We start from the raw sequence: 24,281 nt of genomic DNA, 5'->3' as shown, positions 1-24,281 counted from the left end.
GTTAGTGGATGATGATGTGACACTTTGCATGTTAAGTTTTAGGAATTAGTGGGTTATAACTTTATAGCAAGAGAGGATAAATGGATTACTGTTGCAGTGTTCCATTCCTATCCTACGATCCGAATGCACCTAACTTTAATATTTCTCTATTTTTCAATACTTTGTCTTACGCTTGGATTTTTTTTTCATATCTCTATGTTTTTCATTTTTGTATGTTTTTATCCTAGCCCTCAATTTACCGGAGGAAGGCATATCACCTTTTGCTTATCTCTATTTATCTTTGCTTCTCCACCGCTCTAAGAGTCCTGGCTCCGCTGCCTTTCCTAATCGATGCTCTGCCCTCGTTCTAGTTTTGGAGTAGTGGGAGTAATCTGCACTAATTTAAACCTTATGTTACGAGATTTGTTCCGGTCCAACAAAAAGTACCTCATGGTATCAAATAGTTTCCGATCATTGGATCTAATAATGTTCATCCCGCTTAACTAGATCCAACGACCGAAAATAATTTAGTTTCTTGAGGTATCGGTAACTCAAGATACTTTTTGTTGGACTGAGACAAATCTCTTATGTTATACATCGAATCAAGATTGAAAATCTAGATACACATTTTAATAATAAGATCAGGTACCTCAATAATACTCTAGTCCCTACTCTAAGTTGAAGTCTGACAGTGTGTTAGTTTCCCTCCAACTCTAGCTGCCTAGCTTCCTGTCTTTCCTGTGGTCATGACGTTCTACCTTAAAATATCAAAACCACTACTCCAACTTTTTTTTTGTTGAAAACTTTACAGTTTGCTGCACACATTTCTCAGAGCTGTATTTTTCAAGTCTTATTCGTATAGTCGTCCTCGTTAGTATTATCCCTTAATACCCTTTACCTGGTTGCTCCTTGTTTTTATTTGCAGCCACTTGCTGAGGTTGCTTCAACTGATGTTAAATGTCACAGCGAAGTAACACTTTTCTGTTAAATTTTATTCATTGTTTTTTTGGTAGGTGGAGCTCTCTACTTGTTGAGTAAAACAATGCATATGCAGTGCATAGTTACTTTCTAAAGAGCTCCTTTTGAAAAGTACTTACAATCTACTGTGTAACTCTACTTCAGATGTCAGCGCTAAAAGCAAATTAATCATTCCGGAATGAACACGTTTTTGCGGATCTCCTTTTATCTTATTCGACTTGTTTCGATTGCGCTTCAATTCTCTTGCAGAAATGGGAAACAAACAAGCGTAGCTTTTGGAGGAGCTTCCACGCACTTGTGCTAGCTTAATTGTTCCTCATTGACGCGATTGCAAAGTGAAAGGAAGCCAACGCGGGAATAAAACCTGAATGACGCTATTGATCATTAAGTGCGATCGAACTGAAATTTCAAAGCACAAATTGAGCAGGTCTTCTCCAAAGCCCCACAAACAAATGACGCTATCCACAACTGTATTCTACAGCAACAACTGACCAACACTACTGTTTAAGCTGCTGTCTTAACGCGACAAATTGTCTTCGTTTCCTTCTCACAACGAAAAATTAGTAGTAGCAACTTAAATCATAGAATTAAAACCAAGTGTCAGACACTTCGCTGAAACCATACTGTTTCTCTGCTTACACCTGCGAATCTGAAACTGAAATGTCCCAGTTATCAAACGCGAGACACACATCCTGACTCCTGCGTGTGCACTCCAACTCTCCAAGTAGGATGCCGCGTCACTGTCCCCGGGAGCGACCGGAAAGCTGGCCAAGCCTGCTAGATCATCACCATCGATCCACGTCCTGTCGCTTGTCACCTACCAGAAACCATCTCATCTCCTCCTAGTTTGTCCCAGTTGTACCGTGAGAGAGATTGGAGTTTTACTCAAAGTTGTTTCCTTGATGTTCAAGATATAAAAGGTGCGCATGCCCAGCCTAGGAGAGGTTCAGGTTTAAGCGATTTCCGACAAGAACAAGAGCTTACAAGCTTTGGGCGTGCATGCCGCTAAACCACACACTAACACATGGTGCTTTACTTGCTAATCCTGCAAGGTAGGGAGATGATTAGGGTGAACTGCCCCGTCGAAGAGATTTGATCGGTTAGATGGACATCTTGAGAGAACAAAGTTTACAGTAACAATACCAGCTTTGCTATCTTGCAGTACTTTCGTTTCAAAATATAAGCAATTTTAGATAGTTTAGCAAAAATTAAAGTTGGAGAGAATGATTCATTTTCCAATAATCTCATAATCAAATTTGAATTTTGAAAAATATATATATTTCCTTTCCAAGCTCGTGATTGGTTGAAAATGTTTACATTTTCATGCACTAGAACCGTATCTTAGAAATGTTTATATCATCGTAAAAAATGTTTATATCATCGTAAAAATTTTGAATCCAAGAAATACTTATATTTTAAAATAGAGGGAGCATTGTGCATGTATCTTGAGTTGCTACCCTTATGGTTAGTTCACTGGACGTTTCAGCTACACTGGCCGGTGCAGGCCAAATAGCAGACCATGTTAGTCAGGGCACTTGGCCAGTTGTCCGATGTCCAACCAATGAAGGTTGACGCTTGATATGAAGCAGGTTGATCAAGCACAGATGAACGGCATGTGCACAACCCCTGTTGCACCAAACTTGCTTTTTTAAGTTTTAACTGAAATTAGGATAGCAAAGAGAGTACTTTAGGCTTCATGCTACGAGCTGCCTACGACCATAGACAGGCTTAATCTTGTCTTATAGTTGTATCTTGTTGATCATTAGGTGCCTAACTGCCTACATAGGCATAATGCATCCTTTCATCTGATCTTTGTCACTGACCCCATGTACAGAGTCCTATAAGTTGCAATGTTCTAATCCTTGTTTCGTCAGTCATTTCGTACACATGGATGAAAGTCTGGGGTTTAACCACCGATGCGATCCAATCTTCTCCTACAGTCGATGATAAGGAAATCGTAACAAAGAATGTGAATTTTTTTGACGCTACAAAGAATGTGAATGATCTGACCAGTCTATCTTTCACCGAACTGAAGCATATACTCTGAATGTCTAAGATCATACTTAGACTGAACTATATACTCTGAATATCTAAAGATCTCATACATTCATACTTACGCTGCAGGTTGCAAATTCTAGTCATTATTACACTCGAGACCTAAATTATGATTAGTGGGGTGTACTCCGATAGAACAGTTTACAGTTCAGAACTCAAAAGCTACGAATGAATTCATGACAAAAGGCGACAAGTGATACGTATTCGAGAATAAATGTGTGAACAAAGGCCGTCTCAAAAAAAAAAAAGAAAAAAAAAAAGAGAATCCCTTTGCCTGCACTCTAAAACCCAGCCCGACCCAACTCTTTGTACATGACCAGCAAAAGCACCGTCTGCTGCGACTTTTTTTCTCTTGTGCAATCTATTGTCGGGAAAAAAGAGAGGAGAATTATCATATCATCACCTAATAAATTGCAACCACCAGAGGTACTGTCCTCTCTATATAACTCTTTCTCGGGCATTTTGCTGGCACTTGCCTGTTCTAGTATCTATAGCTAGCTAACTGTTACTGTACCTCCTCCCATATATCATCTTCATATTTTTGCAGATCGATAAGCGAGAAAAATGGGAGCACGCTGCCTCGCATTGCTTCTCCTCTATGGCACGTTGCTGCTGCTGTTGCTGCTGCCACAGCTGCCGCTCGCCGGCGCGGCGACGAGATACTACACCTTCAATGTGCGTGCTGTATCTGTTCATGGATCTGAAGCAAGCAGCATATGGAGTATCGTTTGGTTATCTTATCGATCGAGTTGTTTGTCTTTGGCTGTTTGCAGGTGAAGCTTCAGAATGTGACACGGCTGTGCAACACCCGGGCAATCCCGACGGTGAACGGCAAGTTCCCCGGGCCGAAAATAGTCACCAGGGAGGGAGACCGCGTCGTCGTCAAGGTGGTCAACAATATCAAGGACAACATTACCATCCACTGGTCTGCACCCTGTTCTTAATTAAATCACTTAGTTACATAGAGAAAACATATATAATCATCGTAGAGAAATCTCAGTTCTTATTACTTTTTGTTTGCCATTGTTGTACGGTGTTTGCAGGCACGGGGTGAGGCAGATGCGGACGGGGTGGTCGGACGGGCCGGCGTACGTGACGCAGTGCCCGATCCAGACGGGGCAGAGCTACGTGTACAACTTCACCATCAACGGGCAGAGGGGCACCCTGTTCTGGCACGCGCACGTCTCCTGGCTGCGATCCACGCTGTACGGCCCCATCATCATCCTCCCCAAGGCCGGCCTCCCGTTGCCCTTCACCGAGCCGCACAAGGACGTGCCCATCATCTTCGGTACGCTTTGCTCCTAAGTCCTAACTAACATATGCTCCGTTTTGCAACGAAAAACACGTATTTTTTTGCGATTAATATCGTGTTTGAGTCTATATACTATACTACGGTGGTGCAGGAGAGTGGTTTAACGCGGACCCTGAGGCGATCGTCGCGCAGGCGCTTCAGACCGGCGGTGGGCCCAACGTCTCCGACGCCTACACCATCAACGGGCTTCCCGGCCCATTGTACAACTGCTCAAGCAAAGGTGAGAATAGGAAAGCCCATCTTGGTTTTGATTTTATTTTTTGATGGGCTTTTGAAGTGTTTGTTCGTGTTTGTGAGGGGCAGACACGTTTAGGCTCAAGGTGCAGCCCGGAAAGATGTACCTGCTCCGGCTGATCAACGCTGCGCTCAACGACGAGCTCTTCTTCTCGGTGGCCAACCACACGCTCACCGTCGTCGACGTGGACGCCTCCTACGTCAAGCCGTTCGACACGGACGTGGTCCTCATCACGCCGGGGCAGACCACCAACGTGCTGCTCCGCGCCAAGCCGACGGCCGAGGCCGCCGGCGCCACGCACCTCATGATGGCGCGCCCCTACGCCACGGGCCGCCCCGGCACCTACGACAACACCACCGTTGCCGCCGTCCTGGAGTACGCGCCACCGGGGCACATCAAGAGCCTCCCGCTCCTCCGCCCGTCGCTGCCGGCGCTCAACGACACGGCCTTCGCCGCCGGCTTCGCCGCCAAGCTCCGCAGCCTGGCCTGCCCGGACTACCCGTCCAACGTGCCGCGCCGCGTCGACAAGCCCTTCTTCTTCGCCGTGGGGCTCGGCACCACCCCGTGCCCGGGCAGCAACAACCAGACGTGCCAGGGCCCCACCAACACCACCAAGTTCACGGCGTCCATCAACAACGTCTCCTTCGACATGCCCACCACCGCGCTCCTGCAGGCGCACTACACCGGCCAGTCCGCCGGCGTGTACACCGCCGACTTCCCCGCCTCGCCGCTGGAGCCGTTCAACTACACGGGCACGCCGCCCAACAACACCAACGTGTCGAACGGGACCAGGGTGGTGGTGCTGCCGTACAACGCGAGCGTGGAGGTGGTGCTGCAGGACACCAGCATCCTGGGCGCCGAGAGCCACCCGCTGCACCTCCACGGCTTCGACTTCTTCGTCGTCGGGCAGGGCACCGGCAACTACGACCCGTCCAAGCACCCGGCGGAGTTCAACCTGGTCGACCCGGTGCAGAGGAACACCGTCGGCGTGCCGGCCGGCGGCTGGGTCGCCATCAGGTTCTTCGCGGATAACCCTGGTAAGAATTACGCGGCAGATCGTACATGTCGTTCGACGATTTTGTGATCGAAAAACTATTTCTCTTATACGATGCGAATGACGTGGCAGGTGTCTGGTTCATGCATTGCCACCTGGAGGTTCACACAACCTGGGGGTTGAAGATGGCATGGGTGGTCAACGACGGCCCGTTGCCTGAGCAGAAGCTGATGCCTCCGCCGTCCGATCTTCCCATGTGCTAGAGATCGATCAATCGTTGACATTATTTGACCAAGGCTGTGATTCGTTTATTCCGTTTGGTTTGCTACACATAATTTGTCAATGGATAATGCCGTACGTACATACCTGCAGGATTGAGGTCTTGTTTTCCATTCTTCCAAAGGTGTTGTTTATTCTTGTAAGGGGTTTGCCATTGTTTTTTTTTTAAATTCTACAAGTACTTTTAGCTCGAAAGTTCGGCCGTATATGGTCAATAAGAATAGTTTGACTCTTACATTTTGACACCCACGATGGGCTCAATCTCAGATGACTATATTACGGACTAGTATTTTACAAGCGCGAACTATGTATGATACTGGACTGTTACAACAAGAATTCATATAAGATCATATAAGCTTGTAGTCGGAATCAATCACGCAATTAAGCTGATGTAAGATATATAAATCACGGCCAGGTGGCCTTGCAATGCGGTTGTGTTCGCAGCTGATGTTGATGTCCATAAACTAGATGAATACTCGTCGTATTGTTGCGGGAAATTAAGTTAGATAATGTGTATAAATAAGATGTAATATAATTATTGAAACTAAAACAAATTGATACTTATGAATTTTTAACCTAAAAATAATTAAGATTGCATGGTGTTATGAGAGAAAAAAGATGAGACAATGTAAACCATAGATCTATCATCCAAAGACTAAAAATAATTGAGGTGACGTGGCTTAACGAGAGAAGAAAGAAATAGCATTACCTACGCTTAGTGGGGATGAACTATATAAGCATATAGGATAGGTCGATGGCGTTCACACATATGTACATGTACATGTGGTTAAAAAAAAAGGTTATTTGCTCCGATCATGAATACACTACTACATAAACAACAATTGGTGCCGGTTAGGATACAGTCGAATTTTCCAACCAACAATTAGCATACGATACTTTTGAGGTGGTTTCAAATATGTTGGTTTAGAAACTGACATATTTGAGATTCCAGGAATTTAAAAAAAAAACAGCCCATGAAATCCCTATCAAGAACACGATCACAGAATCAAACCACTGAGAAAACAACCACGGGAGTGTATTTGAGCTGGTTTTGAAAGATGCGAGAGTGTTTGTACCTAGTTTTGAGTTTGAGGGATAAAAGACTGGTCCTATAGTTGAGGGAGGCAAAATAGACTTTTTTCACGCTACCCATCCATGCATCATTACAGCCGGCCATTTGCCCGTTGGCGGATGGGTGCGATCTTGCCGTCTGTCATCGAATTTCAGAGGTCATTGGGCCGAGCATCGTATGAAGTACCAACCGGTAGGAAAGGAAAGTAGGATCACAATGGAAAACTTTGTTGTGACAGGTAGAAATCTCAGTAAGCTTTTCCTTGAACGGCGAAGCATGACTAAAGCACTGGCTGCTGCCTGTTAGAGCAGGTACAATAGCAGGTACAATAGCAGGCTATAAGCCAACTATAAACATATTTTAAAAAGATAAAGGAAGAAAAAAAAGAGCAGCGGGCTACAGATCTGTAGTCAGTTGCAGCACGGACTCCAAGACGTAATGTGTGTATGACAGGTGAGACCAGGTATCAATAGTATAGTAAGCAACTATTGTATGAATTGGCTATTATATTGGCTATAGATGATTTGGAGCTTGTATTGGGCTATACTATTAAACTTGCTCTTAGGCTGCGTTCGTTCATTGGAGATAGGGGAGATTGTCACTCGTTTTCCGCGCGCACGCTTTTCAAACTATTAAACGGTGCGTTTTTTGCAAAAAATTTTCTATAGAAAAGTTGCTTTAAAAAATCATATTAATCCATTTTTGAAGTTTAAAATAGTTAATACTCAATCAATCATGAGCTAATGACTCACCTCGTTTTGCGTATCTTCCCAATCTTCCTAATCCTCTCCCCCTCAAACACACCCTTAATCCTCATAATGGTAGGGAAAGTATCATAATAATTAATACTCCGTATGCACAATTGTGTAAAGGAATGGGATTTTGCGGGGAAGTGTTCCATCTCAGTTTTCCCAACTCACCTCTCTCGTTTACCGCACGCACGCTTTTCAAACTGTTAAACGGTGTGTTTTTTTAAAAAAAAATATATAAGAAAGTTGTTTTACAAAATCATATTATTTTTTTCAAAAAAAATTAGTTAATACTTAATTAATCGTGTAATAATGCATGCTTCGTTTTACGTGCCGAGGACAACCCCTCCCCCCGAACACACCTAGTTGCTGCAAGTTTCTATGCACTGCTTCAGGTCGAATGAACCACAATCGGTGCAAGCTATTCCAACATTAAACTTCAGAACAAAGTTGTGCTATATAAGGTTATGTCCCTGTAAAATAATAATAATATACTATTTCCCCAGTATTAATTCGGAGTGCCAACTTGTGATCATTGGCACATGCATGATGCATTCCATCACATTTTTTTGGACTCATTCGAATGGAGTAGTAAGTAGAACAGTTTTTCCACAGATGCCAAATTATCACGAATACTTGCAAACCACATGGGAATTGTACTTGGTGATGGTGTTACAACAGGTGTTGGCTATTCAACTTGCTGGAAAGATTCTACCCAAGACCAGGTTTAGATCGATCGATGAACTAATCCTTTACTTCAATTTTTAGATAAGGAAGACGAATCACAGTTTGTCCTTTATAACATTAAGGTCACATTAAGTAAAGACATCGTATGACTACAGATAACAATTTTAATTAGCCCCAGGAAAAAGTACGAATTACACCTCCAAACTATCGTGGTCGTCCAAATTACCCCCCTGAACCACAAATCCTGACATTCTTCACCCACAACTATGCAAATCGGACGAATTACCCCCTCAGTTAAATCCATGGTGGTTTTGGTCTACGTGGTGTACGCGTGGCAGTCCAGTCAGCATTGTATTTATAAAAACAATTGTGGGACCCACGTGTCATACTCTTCCTCCCTCTCTTCTCTCTTTGTATGCCTCACTTTTCCTCTCTATCTCTCTCTCACCAGTGGGTCAGCGGCGGCGGGCGACCACGGGCGGCGGGCGAGGAGCTGAGGCCGGCGACGAGCGGGGGTGGAGGCGTCGGCAGCAGACGGCGGGTGGGCGTGAGGCTGGCGACGGGCGGGGGCGGAGGAGGCGGCGGGCGGCGGTCGAGGAGCCGAGGCCAGCGACGGGCGGTGGCGGAGAAGGCAGTGGGCAGCGGGTGGGCGCGAGGCTGGCGACGGGCAAGGGCGGAGGCGGCAGCAGGCGGCGGTCGAGGAGCCGAGGTCGCTCGAGAGCCGGCGGGCGGCGAGGAGCCGAGGCCGCGGCGGGCGTGGCTCGAGCGACCTCCTTCTTGCCGCCCTCATGCGTGCGCGCGTGCAAGGGGCTTGGAGAGCGCGCCGCGAGCCCACCCGCGGCGGCGGAGGAGGAGAGGCGATGGCGACGCGAGGAGCCGCGGCCCCCGCGCGCCTACGAGAGGAGGAGGAGCCCGTCGCCCACCGCGCATCCCCGCTCGCCCGGTCGGCCTTGCCTCCATCGCCGGCCGCCCACCGCGCATCCCCGCTCGCCCGGTTGGCCTCCACCTCCGTCGCCGTCCGCCGTCGTCCTCGAGCCCCCTCCGCCACCCGCAACTGGCTCCGCCCCCGCGCGCTGCCGTCCTTACCTCACCGCCGCCACGCTCCTCCGCCGCCTCCGCCTCCGCGCCGCCGTCCGCGCCGCCGTCTGCGCCGTCCTCGCCGACTGCACGTGCCCACCGCCCGTCCTCGCTGTGCGCGCTGCGCGCCGGCCTTCTCTGTCCCCGCCAGTTGCCGGCCTCGGCTCCTCGACCACCGCCCGCCGCCTCCTCCGCCCCCTCCCGTCGCCAGCCTCGCGCCCACCCGCCGCCCGCTGCCGCCTCCGTCCCCGCCTGTCGCCGGCTTCAGCTCCTCACCCGCCGCCGCCGACCCACCCGAGAGAGAGGAAAAGGAAGGCATAGATTGAGAGAGAGAAGAGAGAGAGAGGAAGAGTATGACATGTGGGTCCCACAATTTTTTTTTTATAAATACAATGCTGACTGGACTGTCACTCGTACGCCACGTAGACCAAAACCACCATGGATTGAACCGAGGGGGGTAATTCATCCGGTTTACATAGTTGGGGGTGAAGAATGTTCGATTTTATGGTTCAGGGGAGGTAATTCAGACGACCACGATAGTTCGGGGGCGTAATTCGTACTTTTTCCTTAGCCCCATAACATAGTACTTCTTTCAACCTGCTCTTCCCGTCCAAACTGAATGCATTGCTTGAATGATCCATCTACTCGTTTGTGAAAGGGCATGAACCTCTGTAAAGGATAAGAAAAATCAGGATCTGTGGTGACCGGAGATAGCATTAGTCGGCGTCAGGCACAGAAGAACGGTACGCCCGTGCATAGACATGGTAGATCAAGCAAGTTACATATCTCTGGTGCGTTCGACCGTGAAGTCCCTCTCTCGGAGCTAAGGTCAGCTGACCAAAGTGATCAGGACCAAGCACGAGTGAGTCGGCCTCACGCCCTATCATTCCCACGTGCCAGCCCGTGCCCTCCGTTTGTACCGAATATGACACCCTCTCCTGTGTGCCATTGTCTTGTAACTATGGGAGGATAATGATCGAGTTGCCTCTCGCTCGAGTTTGATCGTGTCAATGACAGCGCAGTTTGCAGCTGCTGTCTGCTGTTTTATGAGTAACAGCGACGTCAGGTATTTTGGACTCATCATCTCCTCTTTCTCATCCACACATTTGACTGCGGTATACTCCCTCCATCCCTTAATATTTAACACCATTAATTTTTTAAATATATTTGACTATTCGTTTTATTTTAAAAAAATTGTGAAATATGTAAAATTATATGTATATATAAAAGTATATTTAACAATAACCAAATGATAGAAAAAGAATTAATAATTACTTAATTTTTTTAATAAAACGAACGATTAAACATGTTTAAAAAAATCAATGATGTTAAATATTTAGATACAGATAGAGTAATAATTATTGCTTCCTCGATCTGTAACCTAGTAATCAACAGCTCGTGGTTAGTGACAACCTGTCGGCCCCTATAGGCACAATTAGTCGGTTAGAGATTGTGAAATAAGGTGGCTTCCGGCAAGTTGATTACTCGGTTAGAGTAGTAATCACAGGCTCACAGCGTATATTTGCTTTTCATGTAGAGATGGACTTCGTAATCTTGCCGTGCGGTCGCGTATACGTTAGAGCTTCAGTTAAGACTTAAGAGAGATGAAAGCGACGGGTGGGCCTGTTTATTCGAGGAAAAGAAAATCTTTAAGTGTCACATCGGATATTTGACTGGATGTTGGAAGGGATTTTCGGATATAAATAAGAAAACTAATTTCATAACTCGCCTGGAAACTGCGAGACGAATCTTTTGAGCCTAATTAATCCGTCATTAGCACACGTGGTTTACTGTAGCACTTATGGCTAATCAAGAATTAATTAGGCTCAAAAGATTCGTCTCGCGATTTTCTCTTTAACTGTGTAATTAGTTTTTGTTTTTTATCTATATTTAATGCTTTATGTATGTGTTCAAAGATTCGATGTGATGTTTTTGGGAAAAAAAATTGTGAACTAAGGCCCCGTTCAGTTCCCAAAAAGTTTTTTCCAAAAACATCACATCGAATCTTTGGATACATGCATGGAGCATTAAATGTAGATTAAAAGAAAAACTAATTGCACAGGAAGAAATCGTGAGATGAATCTTTTGAGCCTAATTAGTCTATGATTAGCTATAAGTGTTACAGTAACCCACACGTACTAATGGCGGACTATTTAGACTTAAAAAATTCGTCTTGCAGTTTCCAAGCGAGTTATGAAATTAGTTTTTTCATTCGTGTCTAAAAACCCCTTCCGACATCCGGTCAAGCATCCGATGTGACATCCAAAAATTTTCATTTCGCGAACTAAATATGCCATTAGACAGGGCTGTAAGCACAGAAATAATTCATGTGGCTCTTGATGGGCCCGGCCCGTCAGCCGGACGGGTCATACTTGTCAGGGTGCTTTTGTTGACCCCCACCGATTCGAGTTCGACTATTCATACGACGCCATCCAATCCATCCGATCCATAGCCGCTGTTCTCGAAGAGCATGATCGGATAAGCTAGGCTAGGGTGACGTTACCGACGTGCAAACCTACGACGACGAGGAGTCAAGGACTACGCAGGCGCAGGTGCGCAGCTAGGCCTACGCAGCATGGTCAGGACTCAGGACGGGGCGAGCGGTATGGCTGCGCCGTGATGCGGCAGGGCTTGGCCATCCCGTCCCGCCACAACGAGGAATCCCGAATCCCTCGCGTACACCCATGCACCGCACCAGCCGCCGGGCTGATCGGCAGAAGCCGACGAGGATAAGGCTTCCGCCTCTATGCTGATCGCGAGTCCCCGCGAGCCCACCCGCGGTGCGTCCGCGTCCTCGGCCCAATCCCACGCGCCTCCCGCCCTCCCGCCGCGCGTCCATGCCGCCGTGCCCCCCTCCCCCCCCCCCCCCCCCCCCCCCCCCCCCGGGGCGCGACCGCGTGAGAACCCCGGGTAGGCGCGTGCGGAATCGCACAAGAAAAATTAACCGAGCGACGCGCGCGCGCGCACGGCGCACGGGCGGGGCGGTTGCACGAGGGGCCGCAAGTCCGTCCACACGGGAAGTCAAACAACCCATCATCAAAACTACCCAAACTATTAAACGATCGAATCAACCGGGAGTCCGTGCAAGAAGCCAAGAACGTGTACAAACAGCGGTCACGCGTAAATATCATCGGACGGTGAATCCGGGGATGGGTAAGAAGTTTGGCAGTACAGGACCGAAAGGGTTTCTCTCTCTAAAAAAAAGTTTTTCTCTCTCGACATGTCGATTGGACTGGAACGAGATGAAGAGACGGCGGTGGTTGTGGGGCTACGCCACCAAGCGACATGCGCAATAAATCCCCTGCTGGCTTGGCCCCTGTGTACACGAGGGAACACGCGGGGGCCCGCCTCCAGGCCCATCTGACTCAGCCCAGATTGGACTGCAAAGCCATCAGTCAAGAACACCGCGAAACCAAACCAGAAGCATATCAAACGCTTCACCTCACAAATCATCTTCGCTCCCACGGGACTACTAGCTCATCCGGAACACCCCGAGGGAGAAGAAAAAAAAACACCAGGCTGCAGGAGCAATGATTTCGAATGGCCCTTTTTCCATGTTTGCATTTTGCAATAGGGCTGTGTGTTTCAACTTTTTTTTCTTCAAACTTCTAACTTTTTCTATCACACTAAATATTTGGACACATGTATAGAGTATTAAATATGGAAGAAAAAAAACAATTGTATAATTTGTATGTAAATTGCGAGACAAATCTTTTGAGCCACATTTGTTAATGACGGGTTAATTAGGCTTAAAAGATTTATCTCACAGTTTACAATTTAAATCTGTAATTTGTTTTGTTATTATTCTATATTTAATATTTTAAATGTGTGTCCGTATACGTTAAAAAAAATTTAGCACTGAACTAAACATACGGTCCGTGTACGTTAAAAAAAAATTTAGCACTGAACTAAACACACGGCCTAGGTTGAACACACCGGCGCTTCACGCCAAACAGTACGGCTGTATCGCGCGCGGGGTAGCGAGGCGAAAGTTAGCGGCGAGATAGGCCATGTATTGGCCCGGCCGGGATTGCATCATGCGCCATATGATTACGTGCATGCTTGTGTGTAATGGCACTACCGTCTCGGCCGAGATCGATCGGGCCTCTAGAAAGGATCGGACGCCGTACGTCCTTGCATTGATTAAACTCACATGGACTCGGGTCCGCCAAATTGCGAGTTTTGACCTCTTTTTACACAGGTGCCCACCAAGTGCGCTAGATGACGGTACTGTCATAAAATCGTGGCAATTGCGCTTTTCCCCCTATATCGCGGCCCCGTCCTAAAATAAAACCATATTTACCATGTCTTATCTATCTATTATATTATTAAAGAAATAAAAAAAAAAGTCTCCACGTTCGTTCTCATGATCTAGAAATTCTCATATTAATTGAAGAAAAAGAAAAAGCAGAGTCCATATAGAAATACAATTTAGAAATAGCTGAAATTCGGAATTAAAAAAAGAAATATTAGAAGAGGAGACTAGAATCTATATAGAAATACAATTAGGAAATAGTTGAAATTCGGAATTAAAAAATAAAGAATATTAGAAGAGGAGACTATAGTCCATATAGAAATACAATTAGGAAATAACTGAAATTCGGAATTAAAAATAAGGAATATTAGAAGTAGAGTATAGAGTCGATATAGAAATATAATTAGAAAATAATTGAAATTCGGAATTAAAAATAAGGAATATTAGAAGTAGACTATAGAGTCCATATAGAAATACAATTAAGAAAAAGAAAGAAATTCGGAATTATAAAATAAGGAATATTGGAAGTAGAGTATAGAGTCCATATAGGAATTTAAAACTAACTAAAATTCAGAATAAACATAATAAAATTAAATGTAGAGTTTTGAGTCCGTATAAAAATACAATTTACAAATAACTAAAATTAAAAATTAAGAAAAACATGAAAAGAAGAGTTTAAAGTCAATATAGGAATATAATTTAGAAGTAACTGAAATTCGAAATTAAAAATTAAAGAATATTGAGAGATGAGTTTAGAGTCCACATAAAAATACAATTAGAAATAATAAAAATTCAGAAATAAAAATAAATAATATTGGAAGAAGAGCCTAGAGTCTATATAGAAATACAATTAGAAATAATAAAAATTCAGAAATAAAAATAAATAATATTGGAAAAGAGCCTAGAGTCTATATAGAAATACAATTTACAAAAAAAATTCGGAATTAACTAAATAAATATTAAAAGACGAGTCTAGAGTCCATATAGAGATATATATAATTTACAAATAACTAAAATTTGATATTAAAAATAATTAATAACTAACACGTATATAAAATACAATATAAATATTACACATTTGTAGTTTCGTAAAGTTATTACAAAATTTAAAATTATGATGTCATTTTAATATATTTGAATAATATAATGAGGAAACATATATGCTATTATATGAGAGAAAATATAATGATGCTAGCCGCGCAATCTGCGGGGGCCACCATGCTAGTTTATTTTAAAATAAATCTATCTCTAAATAACCATTACATTAAATTTTATAAAAGTAGGGGACAAATGCATCGAACTTCAGAACCCCAAGCTCTCATCCATGCCAGAAAAAAATGGGGGCTCTGTTAAGGGTAGAGGGGTAGGGCGGATTGAGTCTTCCGATATCTAAGTTGGACCAGCGTTGCCTGTGTAAGTGAGCCAATTTACCGACCATAATGTTAAATCCATAACTACTCTATAAATTATAGTAACTAATAAATAACCCAACCTTGCTATACGTACGACTCCTCCGTCCGACCAGTGTGTACGACTGGAACGGCTGAGCACGTCGCTACGCACAGCTTCTGCCTGAATTTCGTCAAGCTAAATCCAATGCTTGCTGTCTTAATATTCTGTTTTTGTGCATATACACACAAAAAAAGTACAGTGACATCAAAAACCATAAAGCATGAAGTGTACTGTACTGTCCAATCATTGCATAAAAATAAACATGCTAATGTCTTGTTTAGTCTGTCGATTGAAATTAGACTTAGCATTTCGAAGGGAAGGGCCAACAAGTTTGTAGGTTCTGCACGCCTACAGCCCACGAAGATCGACGTTCCGCACGTTAATGTTGCTGCGTACTCCGTAGTCGGACGATCCAGTCATGTGTGTAGCATTTTCGTAAATAACCAAATGAGCACAGCACAATTTTAGGCTTCAGCTGGTATTAACACACGATGTGTCTCTTTTACTGCCATATGTATCAACCAATCGATTTGGTCGGCAATCTACACCAGATAAAATGATTTTCCGACCATTTGAGCAATGCATCAAATGCCTAAGGAAAGTGATCAGGAATGACTAGAAATTTTAGGGAGGTAGTAGGAACCCAATCCAACCCACCATCGAAATGGTCCAGGTCCATTTCGTCCATCCCCCATCAGTGACCCGCTATAAATAATGTGCGAGTCCTCACTTTCCCTCACATCCGTGCCCTCTCCTTCTCTCTCTGTGTCTCTACCGCATCCCCTCCCTCTCTCGGCGAGCCGAATCCATGGAGTTCTACGTGGACGACAAGTGGAAGTTCTCGAAGAAGAGCCGGAACAATGGCAGCAGGCGCATCCCCGGCGGCAGCGGCGCGGGCGGCGACCCGTTCCTCAAGAGGTCGGCCAGCTCCAGGGACCAGGTGATCGGCCGGGGCCGCGTGGGCAGCGGCGGAGGCGGCGGGGCGGCCGCGGCGCCGTCGTCGTTCTCGAGCCGGTGCGCGGGGCTGGTGAAGGAGCAGCGGGCGCGCTTCTACATCATGCGCCGCTGCGTCACCATGCTCGTCTGCTGGAAGGACTGCTCGTAGCCGTGGCGTGGCCTCCCCCCTCCCTCCCTCCCTCTCGCCCCCCGCCGCCGGCCGGTACCGAAGATCTCTCGTCCTCGCCGCCGCTCCTCCTCCAGAAGAATGAGACGTGGCATCGAGAAGATGGCCAATTAGGTGAAGTATGTATAGATCAGAGAGTTTGATTATTAGGAGCCCTTTCCTTCCTTTTTTTTCTCCCCTCTCCCATCAATTCGTGGGGTGTTTCTTGATCATTGCTACTGCTTGATTAGTTAGTGATTAGCAGAGTGTTTAGTACTACAAGCTAGATGTGGTATTGTGCACAAGTTTTGGGATCTCGTCCTCCTCAAAGGAGCTGGGGATCTGGTAGTTGTTGAGGCTGCAAAGGGGGGAGCTGGGCGGTTAGCAGCTTAGCTGGAGCGAAAATCTAGTGGATCTCCTACTATTGTACCACTACAAGGCCGAACAGTTGTCAGTCACTACCCGATGTATAGCTAAAGAAATGAGACGCAACAAGATACACACAACTATTTTTTTCCTTCCTTTTTTTCTTGTCATGTTCCTTCTGCGGTTAACCGGTGGCGACAAGGATACGCTGCCTAAATTAAGAGAGATCCAGCTGAACACAAGAGGAAATGGAATGGACAGAGATGTGGATGATGGGGAAGACCAACGAAGGGCGAAGAAGAAGAGGAGGAGGAGAAGTTGTGGTGGTGAGGGGAATGCATTGGGATGAGCAAGGAAGGGCAGGCAGCCAGAGGCAGTAAATGGGGATGGCGACGGTGATGGCATCCTTTCGTTTGTCCTCACCCTTCTGGGACTGCCATTTCCGGCGTGGCCATCTGACGCCCTCCATTATTGCACCTGGTGCTCGCCCCCTCCTCCCTCTCCCTCGGCTCGGAGGAGGAAGCACGCACACATGCATGCGTCGTGTAGACGGCGAGGTAGAGACGACGACGACGACGACGCAGCTGGCTGGCTGGCTGGCTGCAGAGCGCAGCTAGCCTCCGCTCTCTCGCTGTGATCTGCAGATGATACAGTTACTAATTAATGTGCAGGCACATTACGTCAGTCATCCTACGCATTGAACCCATTGTTAATTGCGGCGAGCCAGCGAGTGAGCTGGAGCGGTGGTCGTTTGGAGCATCAAACAATGTGCCGCAGTGTGCATGAGAGAGAAGATACTAGCGAGGGAGAGAGATGGTGCCACTGCTTTGGCTCTGTCCGGATTTTTATAATTTAGGCCTTTCTTAAAATATATTTTAGAAATAGACCTTCTGAGAAACCTGTCGCAGAAAATGAACTCTAAAGTCGATGCCAGCGACCCTATGGCGGACTGATCATCCTCTCAAACTAGCTACTGATAATCATCATGGTAAGCTATTGCTTCCCGCCGAACGTCTTAAGGCAGCGTTCGTTCCAGTGAGTTTGAGAAAGAAAGCACATCGTTTTCCACGTGCAAGCTTCCCAAACTATTAAACGGTGTGTTTTTTGCAAAAATTTTCTATAGGAAAGTTCTTTTAAAAAATCACATTAATCCATTTTTGAAATTTAAAATAGTTAATAATAAATTAATCATAAGCTAATGACTCACCTCGTTTTACGTATCTTCCCAATCTCTTCAATCCCCTCCTCCTCAAACACACCCTTAGTGATCCATCGTGGTTAATGATACAGTTACTAAGATGAATGTCTTACACCCTCATCTGATCTCAATCCTCAACTTAGGCCCCCTTTGATTCAAAGGAAATTCATATGAATTTTAGGGCCCCTTTAAATCATAGGAATGAAAAAACAAAGGAATAGGAAAAACATAGGATTCTGACAGGAATGCAAGTGTAAAACAGAGGATTGCAAAACACAGGAAAAATATAAGAATGACTGTTTGATTGGGCCGCAGGAAAAACACAGGAATTCGAGGAGAGATAAAGACACAAATGATTCTTTCCATGAGGTTCTACCTTATTTAAATTTCCTTCAAAACTTGCATGGAAAAAGACAATCCATAGGAATTTCATAGTATTCTGTAGGATCCATTCCTTTGATTCAAAGGGCTATATAGGAAAAAATCCTATAGGAATGAAATCCTCTAAAATTCCTATGAATTTCCTTTGAATCAAAGGGGCCCTTAGAGGATTTCATTCCTATAGTAATTTTTCCTATATAGCCTTTTAAGGGCCCCTTTGAATCGCAGAGTAGAAAAAACGGAGGAATAGGAAAAACATAGGATTCTGACAGGAATTGAAGTGTAAAACAGAGGATTGCAAAACACAGGAAAAACACAGGAATGGTCGTTTGATTCGAGCGCAGGAAAAACGCAGGAATCGGATGAGAGAGATAGACTCAAAGGAAATTTTCCAAGAGGTTGGAGCTCTTGCTAAATTTCCTCCAAAATCTACATGCAATGTGTCATTCCATAGGAATTTCATAGGATTTGGAAAGCTTCAATCCTTTGAATCAAAGGGCCAAATAGGAAAATTTCCTATAGGATTTGAATCCTATGAAATTCCTACATAAATCCTTTGATTCAAAGGGGCTCTAAATCAAAAGAATGAATCTTATGGAATCCTATGAAATTCCTATGGGATGCCTAATGCCATGCAAATTTTGGAGGAATTCTAACATGAGGTAGAACCTCATGGAAACTTTCCTTTGAGTCTTTATCTCTCCTCTAATTCCTGTGTTTTTCCAGCGGTCCAATCAAACGGCCATTCCTGTGTTTTACAATTATCTGTTTTACAAGTACATTCCTATCAAAATCATACGTTTTTCCTAATCCTACGTTTTTTCATTCCTACGATTCAAAGGGGCCCTTAATGTAGTAAAAAAGGGAAAAAAATACATTTCACGAAATGAAGTGAGGAATCTCTGTTTATCAAATTTTAAACAAAATCGGATGTCTAATTAAAAGATCGTCTTGCATCCTCACCCAATCTCAAACTTCGACCAACAAAAATGAAAACAAATAAGGAAAAATATTTTTGTGTCAGTGTCCAGGATGGCCACGCTACCATAGAAATATTTGGTGCTGAGATGTTCAACTTTGGTACCAAAGGTCCTTTAGCACCAATCTACTACAAATTTATTTATAAAATAAGTTTTTGAAGAGGACCAGATTGTAAGAAAAATCCAGCTAGCTCTGTCCCATACGTTGCTGCAGGTGAACTGGGCACCCGCACACACACCACACCCCCGTCGTTGAGAGAGAATGCTTGCTCAGGCGCTAGCTACTCGACGGACAAGCGCAAAGTGTTCGACGGGCGTTGCCATCGCTCGCACGGCGAGGCCCGCCATTGGCCACCGCCATCGAGCGGGTAGCTAAACTTACTACTAGCTCCCTGCGGTTAGGCGTACGTTCCCCTGCGGTCACCGTCGCCTGTGCGCTCGTGCAGAGGCGCCTTGGCTGGCCCCCATCGATCGTCCTGTGCGCGTACGGACGACGTGTCGTCGCAGCCAACCACGACGACGGCCCGTGATGCAGCAGAGGCCAGGCCAGCCAGGGAGAGGGAGGGAGGAGCCCGGCTAGCTTCGAGGCGTTTCAGTACCAAATGCACCTGAAATCGAAAACCGCGCAGGCGCACTGTGCTCAAAATTCGCCAACAGTTGTAGTCGGAATCTTTACGAAATCTCATTCAGATCGATCCCCGCTGTCCACTCATGCTTTCGTTTCGTCCCGTTTCGACACGCACTTAAATTACCCCAAATCTCAGCAGCAATCACTTCCCTAATTAAGATATTCTCATTACTCCAAACAGAAATCTTCACAGTGCTAATTAGAGGGGCAGGCCTGGTGGTGATAAGAGTTAGAAACATGATAAGGACCTGACGATGAACAAGTAGGTCCAAAACTTTGGGCTCTTAAGCAGCAAACCCAGCAGGGATGTACAGGCATTAGTCTGCTGTTAGTGGTTGGTGATGGCTGGGGTTAGCGTGGGCCTTTGAAACTGTTGCGCCAAATTAAACGGTCCTCCGCTGCACTGCGCTCCACCTCACCTTCTCCTTTGGATCACGCGAAGCTAATTTTCTCTATGCCAGGACCCATGCCAGTTGATTAACTAGTTTACGATATCTAATCTAGCACTCCTGCCCCAGATTTCCCAAGGGACAAACCGAATCATCTTGCAGAATGTAGCAAAGTCAGGTCAAGACGTGCACTTTTAGGTTTAACCTAGATCAGGGCGACATGCATGGATCCGGGTTCCCTCGGTTATAGTATACTTCATACTCATACCAAGAGTATGGAAAATGATCTAAACAGTTTGCTATATATCTTTATAATCTCTTCACGTCATATCTAGATAGTAGCACATAGATAATCTTTATAATAAGGCTCGAAAACAATTTTCTTAAAAAAATAGTACTATATACATATATATATATATATATATATATATATATATATATATATATATATATATATATATATATATATATATATATATATATATATATATATATATATATATATATATATATATATATATATATATATATATATATATATATATATATATATATATATATATATATATATGTATATAGTACTATACACACACAAACACACACACTTATCCTATAAGTATAGAAACATACACTTACAAACACCTTCGAATAACTAAGCGGACTTATCTTAAGATTAACAATACTAGCATGGATATCTCGCTATCGACGAGAACTTCACCTACCATTAAAAATATATAATTAGCCATAAATGTGAACACTCATACCAAGCCTACTTGGCTACTTAAGACAGTTATTCCACTACAAGTAAGATAGTCAATTGAGTTACGCTCACTTCACCATATAATTAGTGATTTTATTATACATATAGTGTATGCAACTTATTTGTAAAACAACCCATCCTTCAGAACCGCGCAACCAACCCATTCGATGAGTTGGTCTACTTGCGTGTAGCATCCCACTTACGTTGGGTTAACCCATAAATAGTATAGTTGTAGGGACAATGTCTTATAAATTGGTTTCACTTTTTGATGTTGTACTAATCAAGTGCGGGCGACACTCATAGGTCGCATCGTATTTACTATGCCAGGATGTCAGAGCATTCTTTTTAGATTATTTGCTTCACGCTTCAAAAAATTACATACTCTCTAAGAAAACTTTGTTATGCTCCATTGGCTAGATCGATCACTTATTTTAAATTACTCCCTCCGTTTCAGGTTATAAGACGTTTTGACTTTAGTCAAAGTTAAATTGCTTTAAGTTTGACCAGGTGTGTAGAAAAAAATGGTAACATTTTTAACCCAAGATAAATTTATTATAAAAATATATTCAATTATTAATTTGATGAAACTAATTTAGTATTATAAATATTACTATATTTGTCTATAAACTTAGTCGAACTTAAAATAGTTTGACTTTGACCAAAGTCAAAACGTCTTATAACCTGAAACGGAGGGAATACTTACTAAATTTATTTATCAAAATATTTAACTTATCACTATAATTAAGTAGATGCACATGGTCTCCTTGAGCCATGGAATTTTCGATTGTAGTATTGGCTCTCATAAGCTCATATTGTAATCTCTGTGGTAGTAGGAAACTAGTAACCGTAGCGAAAAAACATCAACTGTGCATGGAGTTATTAAGGTTTGTCTATTCATCCATCATCACATAAAATCTTGTTAAATATCAGTTACTTTTAACCGACCAGGATTGCTTCTGGATATGTGCAACCCTTATCTTACCCCCTTCCTTTCCTCACTTATCCATCAATTCACTACGTTGCACCGCCCCGCAGTCACAGCTGGTTCCTCTCTTCATGCCCAGGCATGCCACTTCATTTCGTCTATGTTGTAGAGACTTGTTAGCCACTCCCTCCCCATTGTATTTCCGTCTCTCTCTTCCTCAACTCCGGTGAAGTTTCCGGCCTTTACTGTCCTCGTCTATCTTTAACGATTTGGCACTACACCTCGTCTCCTAACAACTATATCTGATGATAAGAATCTCTTGCCGCCAACACTATCCACCATTATTCTCCTTCCACAGCCATGATAGAGTCACCACCGCCAAACCACCTCCATTCCTCCAACATCCCTGTCATCCCTCTAAGTCTGGAGTTGGAGACCCCCTGTTCCCTCATCCCCCAACTTCATTACCATCCCAAACCCTCACCTATTGCCATATCATCGATGTATGAGGAGACACCAACGCTAAGGAGGATGAGACTATACTAGAGAATCTCGCATATAAATAGCCGATGAGTAGGTTTGACTAACACTTTCAGACTTTTTATAGTCACTTGGCAAGTAGCAAACACGTACTATCTCTGTTTTATATTATAAGTCATTTTGACTTTTTAAAGTTAAACTTCTTTAACTTTGACTAACTTTGACTAAGTTTATAGAGGAATATAATAATATTTTTAACATAAAAAATATCAAAATACATTTAATGTTATATCTACTAAAACTAATTTAGCGTTATTTATATTTTTCTATAAGCTTGATCAAAATTTTAAGAGGTTTGACTTTTAAAAAATTAAAACGATTTATAATATGAAGCTGAGAAAGTATGCATTATGTAGGTCATCTTGTCAGACAAAAAAAAAGATAACGAAAAAGAGCAGGAGAGACCACGATGCACCGCAAGAAAAAGGAGGCATATGCATCCAGTAGTAACAGCATGGCAGATGGTGGGATACTGTAGGACTATTACATCGCCATCATCGTTTTCCACGCGCACGCTTCCCAAACTATTAAACGGTGTATTTTTTTGCAAAAAAAAAATATAGGAAAGTTACTTTAAAAAAATATATTAATCTATTTTTGAAATTTAAAATAGTTAATACTTAATTAATCATGAACTAACGGCTCATCTCGTTTTGCGTATCTTTCCAATCTCTTCAATCACTTCTCCTCAAACTCACCATAAGAACGTTATCACCTTGTTTAGGGGCTGTTTGGTTTCCAGGGACTTATTCTAAGTCCCTGTCACATCGGATGTTTGGACACTAATTTGGAGTATTAAACATACACTAATTACAAAACCCATTTTATAAGCTTGGACTAATTCGCGAGACGAATCTTTCGAGTCTAATTACGCCATGATTTTGACAATATGATGCTACAATAAACTTTTGATAATTATGGATTAATTAGGCTTAAAAAATTTCATCTCGCGGATTAGCTCTCATTTATGAAATTAGTTTTTTTATTAGTCCATATTTAATACTCTAAATTAGCGTCCAAATATCCGATGTGACATGGGCTAAACAGTTTTAGCCCCGTCTAAACACCCCCTTAGTCCACGAGAGTGAAGCAAAAGAGCTCAAGTGCTTTAACACTGTGCTTCCCTGGCCCCTTCCCTCTCTGCTAGCAAGACAGTCCATGTGCCTGCACCAAACACTTGATGTGATGCACCTCTCTTTTCATGCCTGTTAGTAGTACGTACGTACTCCAGGAAGCTGTACTGGTAAGGATATAATCGCATATGCTTCGCATTACGATTGCCCTGAAAAAAGAAGAGGAAGGAAAGAAAGAATAGCAGCAACAAGCCAACAACCAATGAATGGATCAGCTGGGGGATCAATACGATGCAGAGAAGCACCAATGCCGATCATCAGTTCTGGTGGTCATACGATGCGTTCTTGTCAAGTTTTCACGATTCGACTCGTGCGATTTTGTTCTGAAGCCTGTGTGTGTCTCCGTGGTGGTGATGATATGTAAGTTTTGATTAGTAATTGTTTTCATCGTTTTGCTGATGAATGCTGACTGCTTTTGTACAGGTGGTTGCTGCTACTCTGATCGTGCTCGCCAGCCAAAACGCTTTTGGCAATGCTTGCAAAAGGCACCCTTTCTTGCTTTTGGTAACGGGAAACATTGTCCCCTAGCATCTCGGAATCTTTGATAATTCTCTCTAGCCAAAGCCGGCGCAAAATTCTGTCGCATTCAACTACCCGGTTTTTTTGAAACCGAATTCATCTCCGCCTCAGTTTGCGCCCTGCGCGTGTTACTTATGAACTGTGACGGAATGAACTGCGCCGGTAAAAATATATCACTGCCTCGATTCCCCTATGCAATATCGGCAGCATAGCATCGACAATCCGGCAGCCCAGTA

The 24,281-nt window shown here is 43.9% G+C and overlaps 3 protein-coding genes across 3 annotated transcripts; all 3 read left to right on the top strand.

Moving 5' to 3' along the window:
* Positions 1-3,486: 3,486 nt before the first annotated feature.
* LOC4332400 (laccase-10-like) lies at positions 3,487-6,254 on the top strand. The gene is made up of 6 exons (NM_001417498.1): positions 3,487-3,687; positions 3,786-3,937; positions 4,056-4,300; positions 4,416-4,544; positions 4,628-5,596; positions 5,686-6,254. The coding sequence occupies exons 1-6, from the start codon at positions 3,577-3,579 to the stop codon at positions 5,814-5,816; spliced, it is 1,737 nt and encodes a 578-aa protein (NP_001404427.1). The 5' UTR covers positions 3,487-3,576; the 3' UTR covers positions 5,817-6,254.
* A 2,388-nt stretch (positions 6,255-8,642) lies between these two features.
* On the top strand, positions 8,643-9,738 carry LOC136355553 (uncharacterized). The gene is made up of 2 exons (XM_066308252.1): positions 8,643-8,682; positions 8,792-9,738. The coding sequence occupies exons 1-2, from the start codon at positions 8,643-8,645 to the stop codon at positions 9,736-9,738; spliced, it is 987 nt and encodes a 328-aa protein (XP_066164349.1).
* A 6,126-nt stretch (positions 9,739-15,864) lies between these two features.
* Positions 15,865-16,743, top strand: LOC4332399 (small polypeptide DEVIL 11). Its single transcript, XM_015773574.3, has one exon. It carries the CDS (start codon positions 15,933-15,935, stop codon positions 16,227-16,229), a length of 297 nt encoding a protein of 98 aa, XP_015629060.1. The 5' UTR covers positions 15,865-15,932; the 3' UTR covers positions 16,230-16,743.
* Positions 16,744-24,281: the final 7,538 nt, after the last annotated feature.

Source organism: Oryza sativa, chromosome 3 (assembly GCF_034140825.1).
Source record: "Oryza sativa Japonica Group chromosome 3, ASM3414082v1".
NCBI classification, from domain to species: domain Eukaryota; kingdom Viridiplantae; phylum Streptophyta; class Magnoliopsida; order Poales; family Poaceae; genus Oryza; species Oryza sativa.
The sequence above is the reverse complement of the archived record's forward strand: the minus strand, read 5'-3'. Positions and strand labels throughout refer to the sequence as shown.

Excerpts from the sequence above, each read along its gene's own strand:
- LOC136355553 (XM_066308252.1), top strand. The coding sequence starts at position 8,643 with ATGGTGGTTTTGGTCTACGTGGTGTACGCGTGGCAGTCCA. Across the intron at positions 8,683-8,791 it reads GGTGTACGCGTGGCAGTCCA|TGGGTCAGCGGCGGCGGGCG; the intron begins GTCAGCATTGTA and ends CTCTCTCACCAG.
- LOC4332399 (XM_015773574.3), top strand. The coding sequence starts at position 15,933 with ATGGAGTTCTACGTGGACGACAAGTGGAAGTTCTCGAAGAAGAGCCGG.
- LOC4332400 (NM_001417498.1), top strand. The coding sequence starts at position 3,577 with ATGGGAGCACGCTGCCTCGCATTGCTTCTCCTCTATGGCACGTTGCTG. Across the intron at positions 4,545-4,627 it reads GTACAACTGCTCAAGCAAAG|ACACGTTTAGGCTCAAGGTG; the intron begins GTGAGAATAGGA and ends TGTGAGGGGCAG. Across the intron at positions 5,597-5,685 it reads GTTCTTCGCGGATAACCCTG|GTGTCTGGTTCATGCATTGC; the intron begins GTAAGAATTACG and ends ATGACGTGGCAG.